Consider the following 16923-nt stretch of genomic DNA (forward strand, 5'->3'; position numbering starts at 1 on the left):
ACTGACAGGCTTCCAGCATCGGGCACCAGATAAAAGATTCCAGGTGAATTAACATAATCCCAATTTTCCATTTAAAATCAGAAAGCACTCAGATGTGAACTGTGCATCCTTAATGCGTAATAATTCATCTGTAATGTGACTCTCAGAAGTATTCTGTGACGATGGCCTACAGTATAATATATATAGTCGTGTATGACTAATATTATAGATCATAGCACTTTCCCACTGCAGATCTCAAAGCACTTTATAAAGGAGGTCAGTATCATTATCCCTGTTTTACAGATGGGGAAACTGAGTCACGGAGCCATGAAGCAACTTGCCCAAGGTCACTCAGTGGCAAAGCCAAGTATTGAATGCAGGTCTCCTGAGCTAAAGTCTAATGCCCTATCCATTGCGCGACGCTGCCTCCCTGAATGTTCAAAATCAAATGAACAAAGCCTTAAGCAACTACTGAAAAACTTTGCTTTCCCCCCTTGTAACTCCAGATTCTGATGTAATTTCAGGGATTCAGAGGCATATTTTCTTTAGAGTGGTGGGGGCCTGTGAGCAGAGTAGAAAGGTCCAGTTGCCCAGGAAGCCTGGAATAAATGTTCACAAGCCCTTTGCAACTAAAGCACAAACACTTTAACCCAGCACGAACACACGGGTCCCATTCTTGCCGCTAGCAGAATGGCTATGGGGTGAAATTATTCTCCCCAGGCACAAGATCTAGGCACGACTTCAGCCCTCAAGACTGAAGGGGGAACTAGCTGGTGTTCGAAGCCTTGTGCTGGCACTCACCCAGGAGGAGTAAGATCCCTTTACCAACTTTATTTTCCCAGCAATACCAGCCAGGAGATAGAGAATGAGGAAACTTCAGCCCAGCCAGAAGCTCAAGGTGTTCCTGTGCGGCTTCGCATCACAAGTAAATGGTGCATTCCGTGTGTGCGGCCGTTCACGGGGTCAGGCAAAAGGCGCGAGAGGACAATGCTCAGAGCAGACGCATGGAGGTGTCAGTCAAAGGGAAGTAGATAAATGCCACTGGATACATGGCACAGACTGGAAAGGAACTGCTGGAGGAAAGTCTAACAGCCTTCTGCTGCAGTGGCTGCATCTGAATGTCACCGTGAACTAAAGAACAAAGGGGGAGGGTTGTTCTCTACGCCGTGTGCTGTGCCTGAGGGCCTGTTCTTCCCTCCATATGTGATATGAACTAAGGAAGCCTCTGTCTTCACATGGCATTCAGATCCCAGACAGGTTCTGCATCACTAAACACAGGAACCCGGGAGTCGCCTGACGGGACCGACACAGGCCTCCACCTCGTGCAGGATCCTGTCTTTGACGGTGGCCAACACCAGCTGCTTCAGAGGAAGGCACAGGAAGCTGAAACCCCACCGTAGCTGTGATGGGATAATCTGCTCCTCAGAGGAGTGCCGTCCTGATCCCCTTAGTTAAAAGTTGGCTCATACTCTGAAGCAGGAGAGTTTATGGCACTTCCAAAACTTGTCGCTATCTTTGTAACTCATGCTTGGTTGGCACTCTAGCCTTTGGAAGCACTAGAAAAGAGACTTGTGACTGTAAGATCTTTGGGGCAGTGAGCGTATCTATCTTTGTGTGTGTACAGTGCTTCGCACTATAGGACCCTGATCCTGACTGGGGCATATGAGTGCCTGGGTAATAGACATGTTTAATAACGATATGGTGGTGTAGCCTTTTATCACTGCTAATTGCTGTTTGCTTTAGTAGCTCTTTAAATTATATTTCAAAGGAAGAACAATTGGGCATATCCGTAGAGAAAATCTGAGCTGAGTCATGGAATTATTCATGCCACAGCTCTATTAGGCAACGTGTGAAAATCCTGCATTTTATTGATCACAGCCACCTTCTCTCCTTGTCGGAACAAACCAGCTCTGTCCATGGCAATATATTCGTGCCGTAAAATTATCAAGTTGTAGCAGAATATATAGTGTCTCCCTGGGCCTGAGAATTTCAATGCACCAGAGATGATTAAACATCTCAGGTTACACTTGGCATGTGAAACTTCCCTGTCTGCAATGAAAGCTAAAGAAAGAAAATTGTAAAGTAAAGGAGAATAGTTCCTAGCTTCACAGTGTAGTGTGCTGACGCTGCTGACATGTGACTTAAGTGGTGACTGTGGCACATAAATAGGGAGGACAGAGGGTTTGGAAAGTGGGTTAGAACAGAACATCCCAAGTAGAATGAATGCAGAATGCTGTCATCAGAATAAAGATGCAGTACAGAACTGGGCCTACCCCATGCTTAAAGCTCTCCTGACTGTGATGTCACTTTTGGATTTGATTTACTGTTCAGACTAACAAATACCCTCTCATTGTTATTACTAAACATTGCAGTCCCATCAGGCCAGGGCTCTATTGTGGCGTGTGCTGCACAAACATTATAAAAGGCAGTCCTTGCTCAAAGAGCTAACGCTCTTGTGTGTTTTAAGACAGAGAGCACCCCAAAATCCCTCAAAGGCAGCACAAGCAGATGTATCCGCAGAGTCTTGGCGAACTTAGATACAAATAGCTTTAGGACCAAACTCAACCTATCTGCTTCAGCAAAAATCCCTTATTCCTGACTCCACATTTATTCCATTTGGCAACACTGCCAGTAGCACAAATTTTTAACCTTGTTTTCAGCTGCTGAATTCCTCCTGGGGTTGTCTGTTTTTTTAAAGTAGGCTCTGATGCTTTCTAGCTGTTATCTGTGTTGCACAGAAATTCTGACCAGTCCATGTTCTGAGAATGCAAAGAAAAAAAGCTGTCTAGACTGCATTACATTAAACCGTTAGCCAAGAAGAGAGAGAGAGAAGAATGTATAGCATTATAGGAGAGGGGAAATGCAGTGCATTGGATTAGTAGACTTAACGCTCACAACCAACAGTCTGTGCAATCTGGGGGTTTATTTCCTATTATGTTTCCATCAGAGACACTAGTAGTTTAGCTAGGTTGGCAAACCCCTTCCTTGCAAATGGTTGTAAAATAGCTATGATGGCTAATATGAAGGAGCTACATTCAACAGCTAGAAGGAGAGAAGTGGCTGAAAATATGATTTTCCCTATACCTACAAAGCACTTGAATTGTAAATGAAAAACACTGCCCTCTGCTGAAACGAGAGAATAAGCACTCCACAAACATTAGCTCTCTTTAAATGCCGGCTTTTCAGTTTCTTGGCAATATTGCAACAACAGATTATCATGGGGCAAGCCCACATTTTATTTAGCATGGTTAATTTAATGCAATTCCTTATCCATATTAAAGAAGTGCTCAGTTTACAAAAAGAAGAGAGAGACAGCTTTGCTGTAGATTGGTTGGGTTTTACTATTGCTCTGTGCATTATAGAATCAAAAAGGCTTTTAAAAGTCTTCTCAGAAGCAGGCTGAAGGTTTAAAAATCAATCCTCATTTAGTTCTTTAAACAGAAAGGGTCCAGAGAAGGAGAAATCAAGATAAGAAGGAGGGGTTTGCACAGCAGGTAGAAAACAGTAGGTGGCAAGGCACGAAATTAACAATCCAGCCTTTATTACAGGGCATTCATGACGGACCATATGGAACCTGCTACCAGAGTTAATGGCCCCATTACCATTAAGGATTGAGTGGTGAAACTCACCCCATGCAGAGTCCATCCAAGGCCTATGCATCATTTCAGTTCTACATAAACCTACTGAATTTCACTTTGTGCAAAGGTGTCTATGGATCAGTGCACACAGTCTTGAGAAAGTGTCTGTTTCATTCAAGGAAGCAGCAGCAGCTGCTGCACACAAGAGGTTATATTTATTTCAGTTGTATTCCCATTCCTGTGTTTAACTGGGGTCAATTTTCAAGTTTCATCTTAATATCCTATGTGAGTTTCTCAAGAGGAAGCTGAGATCAAACAATTAGACTTCTCTGCAATAAAGAAGTAATGTTGTTATTCAAATACATTGAGAACTAATATGCCACCAACAGTTTACTCTGCCACCTGTACAGTCTGCTGAAATCACTAAAATATACTATCTGACACAAAGGATCTTGTGACCTGAAATAACATTTTCAGTTATAAAAAGCTGGAGCAATGGGTGCATGGTGTTGGAAATACAGAAAGAGCCACAAAAGCAGAAAAGTGATTTTAAAAAAAAAAGTTTTAACTTGCAAAAATGCAACATGCAAACAAGCAGAGAATCCCAAGGAAATCAATTTCCCTGTGGGGGCTTGTGTCTCCCATTGATACAAGAGGGGACCAGATTCTGATCTCATTTACCCCTTTGTAAATTGGAAGTAACTCCACTGACTTCTAAAGAGTCACTCCAGATTTACACCTGTTGTGTAAATGGGTCAGAATCTGGGCCAAGGTGCATTTTGCAGTCAGGCTGGCATTGACACTAACTCATGCTAACTCAGCCCAGTGGAATTCAAGTTTCAGTTCTTTCTGTTTACACCTCCCGTTAAAGAATAAAATGGCTGGAATTTGTGCAGTCAGCTTGGCTGGAAGGGAAGATTCCTCAAGTTAATGTTTTCTAAGTCTGTATGCTGATCCCAGGTGGCAGGAAGCCACTTGTCTAAAGCTATTTGCTTCCGGGGGGGTGGGGGGGGAAACATATTGATCTTCATTCAGCTTGTGTCTGCTCCTACACACCAATGTTTCATCGCATCACCAGTCACTGAAAGAAATTTCTCATTGTTTTACAGTCAGTGATTCCCAAATTCAAAGACAAGTGTTAGGCCCATTCGGCTGTAGTGACACACAACGGACTCGGGAGAGTTGCTGCAAACTGCGTGGCATTGAGTCCGATCTCACTCACACCAGTGTAAATCCGGCACCACTGAAGCCAGCGGGGCTCCACTGGCAGAAAACTGGAGTTAATTGGAGTCTGGCCCTCTGTCTGTGTGTGTAGGATTAGGAGAGGCTTATACAAAATAACTATGTAAATAAGATGTTTTCATAATAGAAGGATGAATAGGGTTGGTCTCTATCCCATATACACCCTGGATTAAGGGCAAGGAACTCCCCTGAACACAAACCATTAAACCGTTACCTACTGGCTTGGGGCCAGCAGCTGCACTATTTACCAAAGACAGGCAAAACCTAGCAACCCCTCACACCTGTGAACTCCTGTTCTACAGCCCTGCAATAATTCAGTCCAGCCCTTCCCTCACTCTCTCACTGAAACAAGAATTTCTCCAAACTATTAATCAAGCCTGAGCTGAACAGAATAATACTTGACCAGCCTTTCTGAGAATTACCTCCTGCAGCCTTCACAAATCCCATAGCGTTCAGTGCAGATCCCTGCTGGAAGACATCTCTCTCGCCTCGGGAAATCTGGGTTTTTAAAAAATAAAACTTCCTTTGCTGAAACTAGAAATCTGGTTTTAAAAATATCCCAGACACACAGTAATAAGCCCTGAAAAAGCTGATCTCACAGGGAAGGATAATTATGCTCCAAATTTATTTTCTACGTATTTATACAAAATAATCAATGATCATTTTCCCCTGCCGACTACAATCCAATTGTCTCTCTCTCCTGCATTACTTGCAAATCACCCAAACAATCGATGCCCTGACCTCTTCCCTTACCCGACACAATTTAAAAAGAGAAAATAACAGACAAAGCCCTATAATTCAGCTATCTAAGATCGTTTCTTTAAAAGTTCAGTCAGGGCCCAATCCTGTTAGTAGTGACGTAGATGACAAAATTCCCATTGACTTCAGTGACACAGGATTGGGCCCTTCTATCACGCTTGAAATATAACAATCTATGGAAATAAATAAAAAGAAAACTGTAATCTTAGTAACAACAACAAAAATGTAAAGCTGAAGAAAAATGAAGGGGAAAGTGAATCCTTTCAAATATTCAGAAAACACAATGAAATTCGCTCCAGACAATAGCTCCCTTGTATGCAGAGAGGAGGATGTGGTATGTATGTACTGAGGGTTCTGGTGACAATATAAGAAATGAAAGCACAAGTTCAAGTAATTTGCACCTACATATCACTGAGCACTTCAGAAAAAGGTATAGTCCTACAGCCCTTATTCACTGCAGTAATCCACTAAAGCCGGCAGGATAACCCATGTACATTAAGGCAGTCGGATTGGGCTCAGGACATGTATAGTGCTGGTGCTACATAATAACAAAAGACCAGACAACCAAAAATTGCAAACATTAAAATAGTGGATTAAATTCTACCACTCACTCTCCTCTTGTATATTATTATTTATTATTAGTCTTGTGTTCATATTGGCTGGCTCATATCTACGTAGGCTTTGCTTTCTGGTCTTGCACTGACATAATTCTGAGTAGTTTCTGAAGCAACTAAAATTCATTTGTTAAAAACAGTCCATGCTTGAAATCTTAGGTGTGACGTCATCTCCAGTAATGACACTTCGCATCGTTACGGTTAGTAACTTCAGACATTACAAGATGGCATCAAGCTCTCGTGTATCACTCATGAAGAGTGCTGCTGCTGATTTTTTAATCTAAAAGAAAGGCCAGATAAATATGCTGTTTAAAATAGCTTAATCATATTATACACATTCAGAGCAGCAGCTTTTACTACATATTGGGCATGACGCTGCAAATACTTATTATCAAGTGCAGCACTTACGACCAGGAGTAGTTCCATTGATTACATTCACATCCAGCGTCTGACTATCACAAACCACTGAGGGCTAAATTCTCTTCAGTCGCATGGGTGTAAATCTGGAGTAATTCCACTTAAGTCAGTGGAGTTACTCTGCATTTACCCCAGTATGACTGGGAGCTGAATCCAGCCACTTGACTGTATAGAAGATCTATTCCGAGGTTTCTGTGTAATATTTGAAAATATTTGATGGATCACATAAAATTCAAATAGATATTGAAAATGCTGGGGAAAACTCCCATTTAATAATTTTTAAAAAGGCATGTATTTTCTGCATTACCGATCTCTTCCCTCCCTCCTTTCCCCCATTATGAGGATCTGAGAGAGAGAGAATGCACTTTCTGGCTCTTCCCTTCCTTGTCCTGGATGCCTTCCCTAGAATTCAAATGGCACATATTCAATTGTCAGTTTCGTTTGAAACCAAACTAGCCTTTAAAACTTGACTGTTTTTAGAGAACAAAGGCTACCTCTTCAGGAGGTTTCCATGTCCCAGTGTACTCTAGTCATTAAAAGCGGGATTTGGAATGGGTGTAGCTGTGGACAAACTGACAGGCAAATTAATGCAGAGAGAAAAATCTGCATTTTTCAACTGAACCCAAGGGGAGGAAAATATGATGCCAATTTTAAACGAATGGCGCCAAGGCATTTGTAGCTTTCCTTACACCCTCAGTCACCTGTCTGCATTTTAACTTTCTTATTTCATTGACCAAAACCAAGTTATGCTCTGCCAGAGGCAGGCGTTCGGCTCTTTTAAGTTTAGAAATTAAAAGCAGCCCTTTCCGATCAACCCTTAACAACACTGATGGGAGCTGTGGGCAGAGGTGCTTGCAGGGAAGGAAGGCCAGACTGCCCACTGTGGCGTCATTTATGCCAGGCTAGTATGAGAGTAAAACCCTGCCTGTCTGAATGGCAGCATTCGGCACTGGTATAGGGGAGGGCAAGGCAACGGCAAATCAGATCTACAGTGTCTCCGCCAGTGAGAATGATCCAGGGGGAAGGTTCATGATGATTTTTTTTAGTAGCACCTGAATGTGAAATGTCCCTTTCTTCTCTGCTCTTGCAGCCGGTGCCTGGAGCCTTTTCAAGCTCCAGCAGAAAATACTTTTCTTGGGTGGTTGAGGCCACTCGGCCTTGGAGTCTATTGCTGAATGATTCCATTGAGCAACAGTGAGGTCCCAAGAAGGTGGGCCTAATCCTCTGTGGTGCTGAGCACCCTCCCCTCCCAGTGACTCCAATAAGCTCCCCTGCAAGTGTCTGCTTGAGTATCTCAGAAGGCCGGGCAAATCAGGGGGCAGCTTGCAGCTCTGATGAGCTAGGCAGATGACAGTGCAAAGCATTGTGGGTCAAGTGACTGAGCCTGATTCTCCACTGCCCTACACCTTGTGCAGTCCTTCAATCGCTACCAAGTCAGAATGGCAGCATCTGACAGCCCCTTTGTTCAGGACGACATGGCTGCACCAGGTGCCTGGTAGTGGAGAAAGTTGGATCACAAGTTGCAACTCCCAATGCCCCAGGGTTACAATTGGATCCAATAATGTTGGACCCCTGTGTTCCTGTGCAAGCACATCCAGCTGCAGGACTGGAACCCGAGATGCCTGTCCCCTCTCAGATGAAACTTCCATGGACTTCGGTGGGAATTTAGCCTGAGTAAGGACTGTCGGGCGAGCTACAGTGGGGTTCTGCTCCACAGAGCTGACGGAGACGCGCAGAATCATGGAGCCCAGGCAGGGGTCTGCACCCTCCCCGTGCTACAGAGTTTCCACCACCCTGGTAGGGAAGGGCATTTCAGAGCCGGGGATCTGCAATTACACAGACTGGATTTAGGAAGCTGCGAAGGCCCCTGACCCTGCCTCTGGATCCATGCAGGCGTCTCCTGAGCCTTCCCCCTCCATCCATGATGGTCTGCACAGGAGCCGGCCTCTGTGGAGACAACTGCAGCCTCAGGCCTCAGGGCCACAGTCTCTTATTCCCAGACCCAGCAGGCGCCCGCCTCCCTGCCTCAGGCCATTGGTCCCGAGGGCAGGCTGGGTCATTGCATGGGGGGAGAGATTGCACCTGGGGAAGTAACTGCCTCTCCTGACAACGGCAGGATTTTATTTGTGGTCCAACTCCGTTGTTTTCCGCTGACAGACATTGGTGAGGGCTGCTGGCAAGGGGCATTTGGTAAATAAGGCCCTGTTCCGCTCTGTTTTCCTCCCAACTGCCCTTCCATTGACAACTATTCAGCCACAGCCCAGAGGGTCCCTTTGTAAAACTCCAATGACAGTTGTGTCCGGTGGCAGCGAGCAAACCCCTGGCTGTGTGCACCCAAAACACACAACCAAAAACCGCAGGTGCTGCCTGTACCTGGCCGCGAGCCCTTCCCTAAATCAGAGACTTCAGAACCGCATCTTTAAGTACAGCGCAGTTGGGACTCTCTCCTGCATGCCCGGCTGTGCAATCACTTTAGGTAACATTATTAAACCTCCCGGTAACCTCGGTTGTTCCACAGACCAAAGTCGGCAGCCAGTAACCGCTGCCTGGCGTTAGCTGCCAGGGGCAGAGAGTCAGCGGGAGTCGCGGCATTTGATCCCTCGCCTTTTAGGGCTGTAACCCCCCTTCACACCTCAGCCTCCAGAAAATCAAACTACAAGCAGCTCCATTCAATCCAGTGCCTCGGGGTGCTGCTGCACCTCCCAGCTCCTCACCACGCCCCGCTGAGCGCTTGGGACCCGCCAGAGCCCAGGGAGTGAACCCAGGACCCCGCGAGCGCCCACTCCTCTCCCTGTAGCTTAACCCCCCCTCGCGTGCACACAGCCCCTCTCCTGCTCTGGGCCCCCCAGGCCAGCACCCCGCCTCCAAAGCACCGAGCCGAGGAGAAGCCGCCGCCCAAACTTTCCCTTCTGCAAAGCCCCTTCCCGGGGCGGGCCGCTCCCTGGGACCCCCCCTGGGCCCTGGGACCCCCCTTCGCAGAGAGAGGAGTCAGGGGGGGCAGCTCTGCCTCCTCGCCACGGTCCCCGACAAGCCCGCCGCTGGTGTCTCGCCATGTCTCCGAAACCACCCCCCTGCCCTGCGCCTTCGAGACCTGCACGCTCCCCGCCCCATCGCTGCGGGCAGAGAGACCCCCTGGACATAGCGCCTCGTGCGTCTCGGACCCTCCCCACCGAACCGGCCCCGCAGCCGCCTGTCCTCGGGCTCGGCCCGGCACTTCGGCTGCTTCCTCTTGGAAAGTGCACTTGGCGAGCCGGGGAGACGCCAGACACCCCAGCAAAGCTGGGGCAAGCCCCGTCCACGCAAGCAGCCCCCCCCCAGAGCAAGCAGCCCCCCTCCCCAAAGAGGAGCCGGGGGGCGAGCGCAGCCCCCGCCGCCCTTACCTATCCGGATGACATGGGGCATCCCATGCGAAGACTGCATCCAAAAGCCGCAAACCAGGACCCCGACCCAGTATTCCACAAGCACACTCCGCAGAGCGAGCCAGAAATGGGGCATCGTTGGGGGAAAACGCCTCCCGGCCGGTGGAGCGTGGGGGTCCCCTCGCGACCCTAGGGCTTGAGGGCGAGCTGGGTGTCCTGGCGGTGCCCGGGGTCTAGGCGGAGCTGGCAGGCCGGGGCGAGGGGAGGCTGCCCATGGCACATCTTACTGGACTCCGCCGCCTGGGCTGTGTCAGTCCCCCAGAAGCGCCGCCGGATCCGCCCGCGGGCTGGTGCCTGGGCCGAGCGGGGCTTCACCTGCAGGAAAGCTCTGACTGCTCCGTCTCAGCCTGCCGGAGTCTCTCTGTCCCCTCCTACCACTGATGCTATCGCTGGTGAGCACAAAGCCCTGGAGTGGAGTCGTGCACACACACACACACACACACACACACACTACGGGGGGGGCAGAGTTTGGAGGGGAATGAAAACCCCAAAGCGCAGCCCCCAGGGGAGGCGGGCTGGGAAGGGGCAGGCGGGCGTCTCAGCTTCTCGGGGGACAATCAGAGGCAATTGCTCAGGCCCCCGGGAGCTGCCCGTCGGGGGGGCGCAGGGCTCGTCCCGGCCCGCTCAGGTACCGGGACGGGCGCAGCGGTGCGCGCTGGGGGGGGACTATTCCGCGGCTGCGGAGCCCGCACAGCCTGGGACCCGCGGGAGGGGGCGCGAGCCTGGGGGGCTGCTCCCGGCCGCGTGCGAGCCTGTCACCCTCCCTCGAGCCCTGGGCTGAGGCGGGGGGGGGGGGGCCCGGGGGGGGGTGTCCCTGCAGGAGGGCTGGGTGGGGGCACAGGCGGGAGAGGGAGCCCCCCTCAGGCAGCCCGGACAGTGACCGTGGGAAACTTCTCCAGGGGACCGGGAGCTCGCTCCGGGCCAGGCTGGGGCTGCCTTGCAGGGAGGGGGAGGGGGCGGGAGGGTGCAGCCTCTCTCCGCCTCGCAGCATCACTTCAGCCTGGAGCGGGGAGACCCGTCTGGGCAGCGCCTCAGGGCAGGGCTCCTGGCCTGGCGCTTGATTAGGGCATTGCACGAGGCTAGAAGTAAGGGAAAGGGCAGAGACTGGGCAGCCTGAGTTTATTTGCAGGGCGGAGCTGGCAGGTAAAGGGGATGGGGCTGAGGACCATAATACTAACTACAAACTAAGCTCGTCTGGTGGGAGGTGACAGGAATCCCAGAGCTGCAGGGAGAGGCGCTGCGACGCAGCCCGGAGCTCTGCGGTTAGAGGAGTTTAATGACCTCCGGGACAGACACAAAGGGCTGGAAATTCACTAGATAAGCGGGCTGCTCTGTCAGCTTGCCGGGGGGAGGCCGCGGTGCGTTTATTTCTCTCTTTTAAATAGTTTGATCTATTCCATCATCCCCAATCGCAACTGCGTTGCCGAACGTCTGAGGAGCAAATCTTTAATTTTCTTTCAAACGGACTAATAGTCTGTAACTATTCATCCTTTTCATTTTCCTTGTCTTTTCCGTTCCTCAGTGGTAGGCTCACAACCCCCTAGCATTGTAGGGAATGCTAATATCTCTGGCCTATCACTGAGCAATTAACACAGGACTAGCCCTCATGAACCCCCATTTATCATTCATATCCTTAAAGAAAGCGAGGAAAAGCCACCCCCCAACCCTGTCAGCCTTAAGTACAGAAGGAAAGATTCTGATTTTTATGGTTTGCAGCAATTAGTGAGCACATCTGTGTAGCACAGCAGGTTAGCCAGGTGTCCATATGTGCCCACCACCGGGGTATCTGATCACCTGTATGTGTCTCTAGACTATAGAATTAGTAACTGGTGGGGACAGCAGCTAGAATATATTGCTTGGGCTACAGACAAATTACCAAAATTATGACATAGGCTTTGGGCCTAATTTCACAAGGGAGGTGACTTTTTCTCAGTCTGGCCCCATTGAGTGATTAGGTCAATTACCAAGCAGTGGGGGCAGGGCTCGCCAGCTGTCATTTGCACAGGTGTTAAATCCTAGAGAAATGCTAATAGCTGATAGCACTGGGGGTATGCAGAGGCTCTGAGCTCCTCAGGGATTTCATTATCTACATCGTGGGTATACATGTAGGTGTTTCAAGCAAAGACAATTTCTATCGTCTCCTGACAGTGCTTTGGTGGTACCTAGAGGGTTAAAGATTCAGGGAAAGGGCATGGAGGAAAAGTCTCCCTGCTAATGGCTGATATGAGGGACAGCTATAGCTCTTTATAAAGGGCATGAGCTGGGGGCTACTTGTACTGAGACACAGACAGATGTGTTTGGGGAAGGAAGAGAGGCAGCGAGTCCTTATTGCTGTCAGTCTGGGCAGGTTGTAGAGAAGGGGGGTTGATTTTATTTAAGTCAGGCCAGGGGGTTCTGCCTCTATCTTAGGTGTAAAAGCCAGTTGCAGGTGGATGTGTTGGGTTAGTTTGTTACTGGGTAAGGATTGCCTCTTAGTGCTGGGTGCTGCACATACCCAGAGTATTCAGAGTAGCAGCCGTGTTAGTCTGTATCCACAAAAAGAACAGGAGTACTTGTGGCACCTTAGAGACTAACAAATTTATTAGAGCATAAGCTTTCGTGGGCTATAGCCCACTTCTTCGGATACCCAGAGTATGGGCCCCTGATCCTGACTGGGGCCTAGGGATAGGTGCAGTGTAATATAAATATTAATCATAGAGCATGGGTGTAGTTTATTTTTTGCTGTTTGATTGGAGTTTGATAGGGTGACCAGCTAGCAAGTGTGAAAAATCAGGATGGGAGGGGGATAATAAGGGCCTATATAAGAAAAAGCCCCAAATATGGGGTCTGTCCCTATAAAATTGGGACATCTGGTCACCCTAGGGTTGGATGGTATGCAGTGGCCATGGATGGTGCAAGCTTTTGTGGAGAGAGCTCTGCATTGTTAGTTGAGGCAGAGAGGGGAGAGAGAGAGCTGGAAACAACAACAAAAATGTAACCAAGGCAAACAAAAATGCCTGCAACATCTAGCAGCAGAAAATGTGGTATATGGAGGCTTTCTGGGTTCATATCTCCTGCCCATCCATATAGAAGCTGAGAGTCTTGCAAGGTGAAAAATTGAACAGGATGGCCATTCCTTGATCTAGTTCCCTTCCCATCCTCCCTTTTATTCCTGAAGCCCCACCCTGGCTCTCTCACTGGTTGGCCTACTCTCTGCACCCTTCTCTCTTGCATAGGCAACTTAATAGCATCGTTCTTTTCTGGCCTATGCTCCCACCAGAGAAAATTCCACTCTCACGCCAAATGTCAGCCTGGGATTGTTCTATGTCATGATCAATAACAAAACAGTTTGAAACCCCAGCTCAGAGTCCTTGTCCTAATCACATCAGAATGTTTTTAGGAAGAGAGCATGTAACTCTACATATGTCTTTTTACATACAAATTCCCACTGAAACATGCTGCAGTAGATGTATTTAACACACCTGTGTGGAATGACCTACTGATAATGGGCCAGATTCATACATTGACTGTAGTGGAGATACACCAAAGATGAATTATTCTATAGCTGTGGCAATAACATAACAATTGTAAACATTATGAAAACTGCTCTGTGAAATGCAGAATTAATGTTGCACATCCCAGTTAACTGAATTTCAACAAAACGTAATTATTTACACAGTGCATGTAAGGAGCTGTACAAAATAAAATAAAAAATCCAAAACAACTCATTCCTTGTCTTGAAGACCTTACTGTCTGTCTAAGCCCACAATACAAATTGACCTGGGAGACTCAAAAGAGAATGAAGTGGTATCATCACAAGTTGTTAGAACACCTTACAGAAATCTGATTGTTCCATTGTCCTTCACTAGAATAGCATAACATTGTTGTTTTACAATTCTTATGTGATTTCCATTGATTGTGGTAAAATCTATTTGCATAATGCACAAATATAGTGAAAATAGTTTTATGGCAGTAATTCATTATTTCACAGTATATCCATAACCAATTAAAGCAAATTATATACTGTGTTTACAGTGCATAAACATAGAATACTTTTTATTTGTATGAATTAGGAAGTTGTGTGCTCACAAGTAGCTTAAGGTATCATGGCATTTTTTTAGACTCTTTTACTACATGTTTTTGCAGTGGTTACACATAGTAGTTCATGCTGTATTTGTTATACTGATAGGACTATGACACTCATGAACATGTTACATTGATTGTATACGTAAGAACCTTAATGTTCTCTCACCCACAGCAATCCGGAAGATTTATGGAAGTTCTAAATGCCATTAATTTTAATGCAAAGCTTTTTCTCTTCAAGTATAAAAGGAACTGCTTACAAAAGAGGACAAAATGTTGAAACATTTTATTAATATCTAGAAAAAAACTGCTGATCAGTGAAGGACACTTTCAAATAAGATTAATGTTTCAGACAACCTAAGAAGGATGAAACTCACACAAAGAGACATGATATAAGCACTTCTACCTTCAGGACATTTTTTCTATACTGTAGAAGGGGAAAAAAGACCATTTAAAAAAACAAACAAACCCCAAAACAATGGTTGTCTAAACTGGTTCATTTGAATTAGCCACGTGCACAAGAATTTTGTTTAGATTTATATGTATTGGGTATAATATAACCACAATCAATGTGAGATATGAGGCCCAGTGCTCACATTACTGAGATTCATGTGCTAAAGTCTTATAAAATACTACAGAGTAAATATGCAGGATTTGGCAAGTACAGATTCCTAGGTCTTGAGTGCCCTCTACTGAAATATTTTCAGCTATCCTTTAAGTTTGACAGTTAGCAGCTTGATTGATAGGTTTGGTAAATTAAATTCACTTTAATGGTTCACAGGTTCACCCGTTATGGAAGATTCTTCTTTCCTTTCTCACACCCCAATTAAACACTTTTTTTTTAACCTTATCTGTTTTTCATTCTAACCTCTCCCCCAGCTTCCTATATGCCACAATACAGGTGGTGGAGAGAGCCCTTTGGCCGGGGGGGGAGGGAGTGTGGTTTTGGAGACAATCTGGGAATTGTTATTGCATTGATTAGCATCAGGAGGGCTCCATTATGGTAGACACTCTGCAAACCTGTGAGAGAGAGTCCTTGCCCCCAAAGAACTTTAATAAGAATAATAGAGTTTTTTAACATTTATGTTATGGTAGCATTTAGAAGACAGACCGAATTAACTGAGGTCAGGGCACTGTAAGAACACATAAGAGAAAGAGCTTACAACCTAGATTTGTTCTGCATTGTATGTTGTTGATTCAGAGAGAGAAAAGGACAGAGAGGAAAAAATCCACTCATGTCTCAACACATCATCTATAATGGGAAGAACATTTTTTTTCATGCATCACTAGGAGCCTGAACAGGAGTTTATTTGACTGTCTCTTATAAACCATAGTGATACTGTATACACCACAAGACTCAGAGCAGTCAATGCTTTCATCAGCTAGTACATCTTACAAAGGATTCCTTCCCACACACACACACAGACAACAGAGTTAAAGACTTCTGGAAATGCCATAAACCTCTCATATATTTGTGAAGGGTTGCAAGATAGTGAATGTGCTTCCAGCTCCATTAGAAAATCACATAGGCAGTATCATTTGAAAGTCAAAAGGAGACTTCCCTGCATCTTAGATTTTTGTCAAGTTTATTCTCACTAGACACATTCCTGTAGATTTGCCAGGAAAACATGTTTTGCAGCTAAACGTACTGTATAAAGTCATGACTGTGCAGCTAGATAGACAAATAGACTAGACACTAAAGTGAGAGGCGAAATATGATTTTACTGCAATCTGTTTTACAGTAGTCCAGGATAAACTACTAGAAGAAATGTTGCTACACTACCCGGTGTACATTTCTGTCCATACATACTGTAATGTAATGAGTCTGAAATGTATCCACTTCTGTGGAATGCATTATTGCGAAAATAAGGCAAACACATGGAAAGAATGGAAGTTGCTGTCAAACGGGAGAGCGAACTCCCTCTGTGAAGGTTGTGAAGACTTGAAGGATGTTCATACCTCCTGCTGTACTCCCTGTTCATGTTACATGAATATTTCCGTGGGCGGGGTGGCAATGCTACCGGGGAAGAACTCTTATCAGAGCCTTGTGTGTGGCCCATGTGTCTAAATGGATCAAAAAGCATCTCCCCTTTCATTCCATGGAACAGTTTGCACCATCTGCCTTTGTGAGAACTACCTTCTAGCAACATGCTGTTGATTTGACTAAGGCAGTTGTGGCAGGAATTGAAAGTCAGGGAGCCTGCGTGATCTCACTTTACACCAGAGCAGATTGGGGGGAATTCCAGTGCAGCCAGTGGCTTTGCAGCAATGCAAACCCGGGGTGAGTGAATTGAGAGTCTGGCCCAGAGCATTTTGACTGAGGCTGGCAGAATCCTAGGAACCAGGTCCTCATCTTGGTGTCATTCATTTTAAGACACATCCTCTGCTACCATCCTGCTGGTTCCCCAACCCCACACCATGGGCCATCTGGGAACAGAACTAGAGACACCTGCTGCACCCAAAGCTGCAAAAACCCAAATGACAAGCGATGATCACATTAGGAAAGTTTGCCAGACTTTCACGCCTGGGGCTGGCTTAATTAAAGCCAATGGAGAATTTTAGAGTGAGGAAATAATTAGGGCAACAAGGAAAAATGTCTTTTTTGTTTGTTTGTTTGTTTGTTTATTAATTATGCCACAGCTTGCCTCTCCCGTGGATCCCTTTCCAAACTCATGCCTAGCGTGAAACAACTGGCAGGTGGCATGCTGGGCTGATGGATCGGCAGCAGCACATGTTCACCTGTGAATATCTGGCATGCAGGGATCCCTTTGTTTCAGCCAGTGAGGCAGGCAGGCAGCCCCCTAGATATTCAATAGGTGCAGCTTTTGGGAAGAGAGGCAGGGTGTAGGAAGG

At 46.7% G+C, this 16923-nt stretch overlaps 1 protein-coding gene across 2 annotated transcripts in view; it reads right to left on the reverse strand.

Annotated features, from left to right (window-relative positions):
- The window catches only part of GRIK3 (glutamate ionotropic receptor kainate type subunit 3), a 223905-nt gene extending 213821 nt beyond the window's left edge, over window positions 1-10084 (reverse strand). The window contains exon 1 of one of the 2 annotated variants that reach the window (XM_024202894.2): window positions 9970-10084. In XM_024202894.2, the coding sequence (XP_024058662.1) occupies window positions 9970-10084 (115 nt within the window). The remainder of the gene's footprint in view (window positions 1-9969) is intronic. The other variant, XM_024202893.2, reaches the window with a different exon arrangement.
- Between the last annotated feature and the right edge of the window lie 6839 nt (window positions 10085-16923).

The sequence above is a fragment of the Terrapene carolina genome, unplaced genomic scaffold, assembly GCF_002925995.2.
Source record: "Terrapene carolina triunguis isolate 2854851 unplaced genomic scaffold, T_m_triunguis-2.0 Scaffold236, whole genome shotgun sequence".
Classification (NCBI taxonomy): domain Eukaryota; kingdom Metazoa; phylum Chordata; order Testudines; family Emydidae; genus Terrapene; species Terrapene triunguis.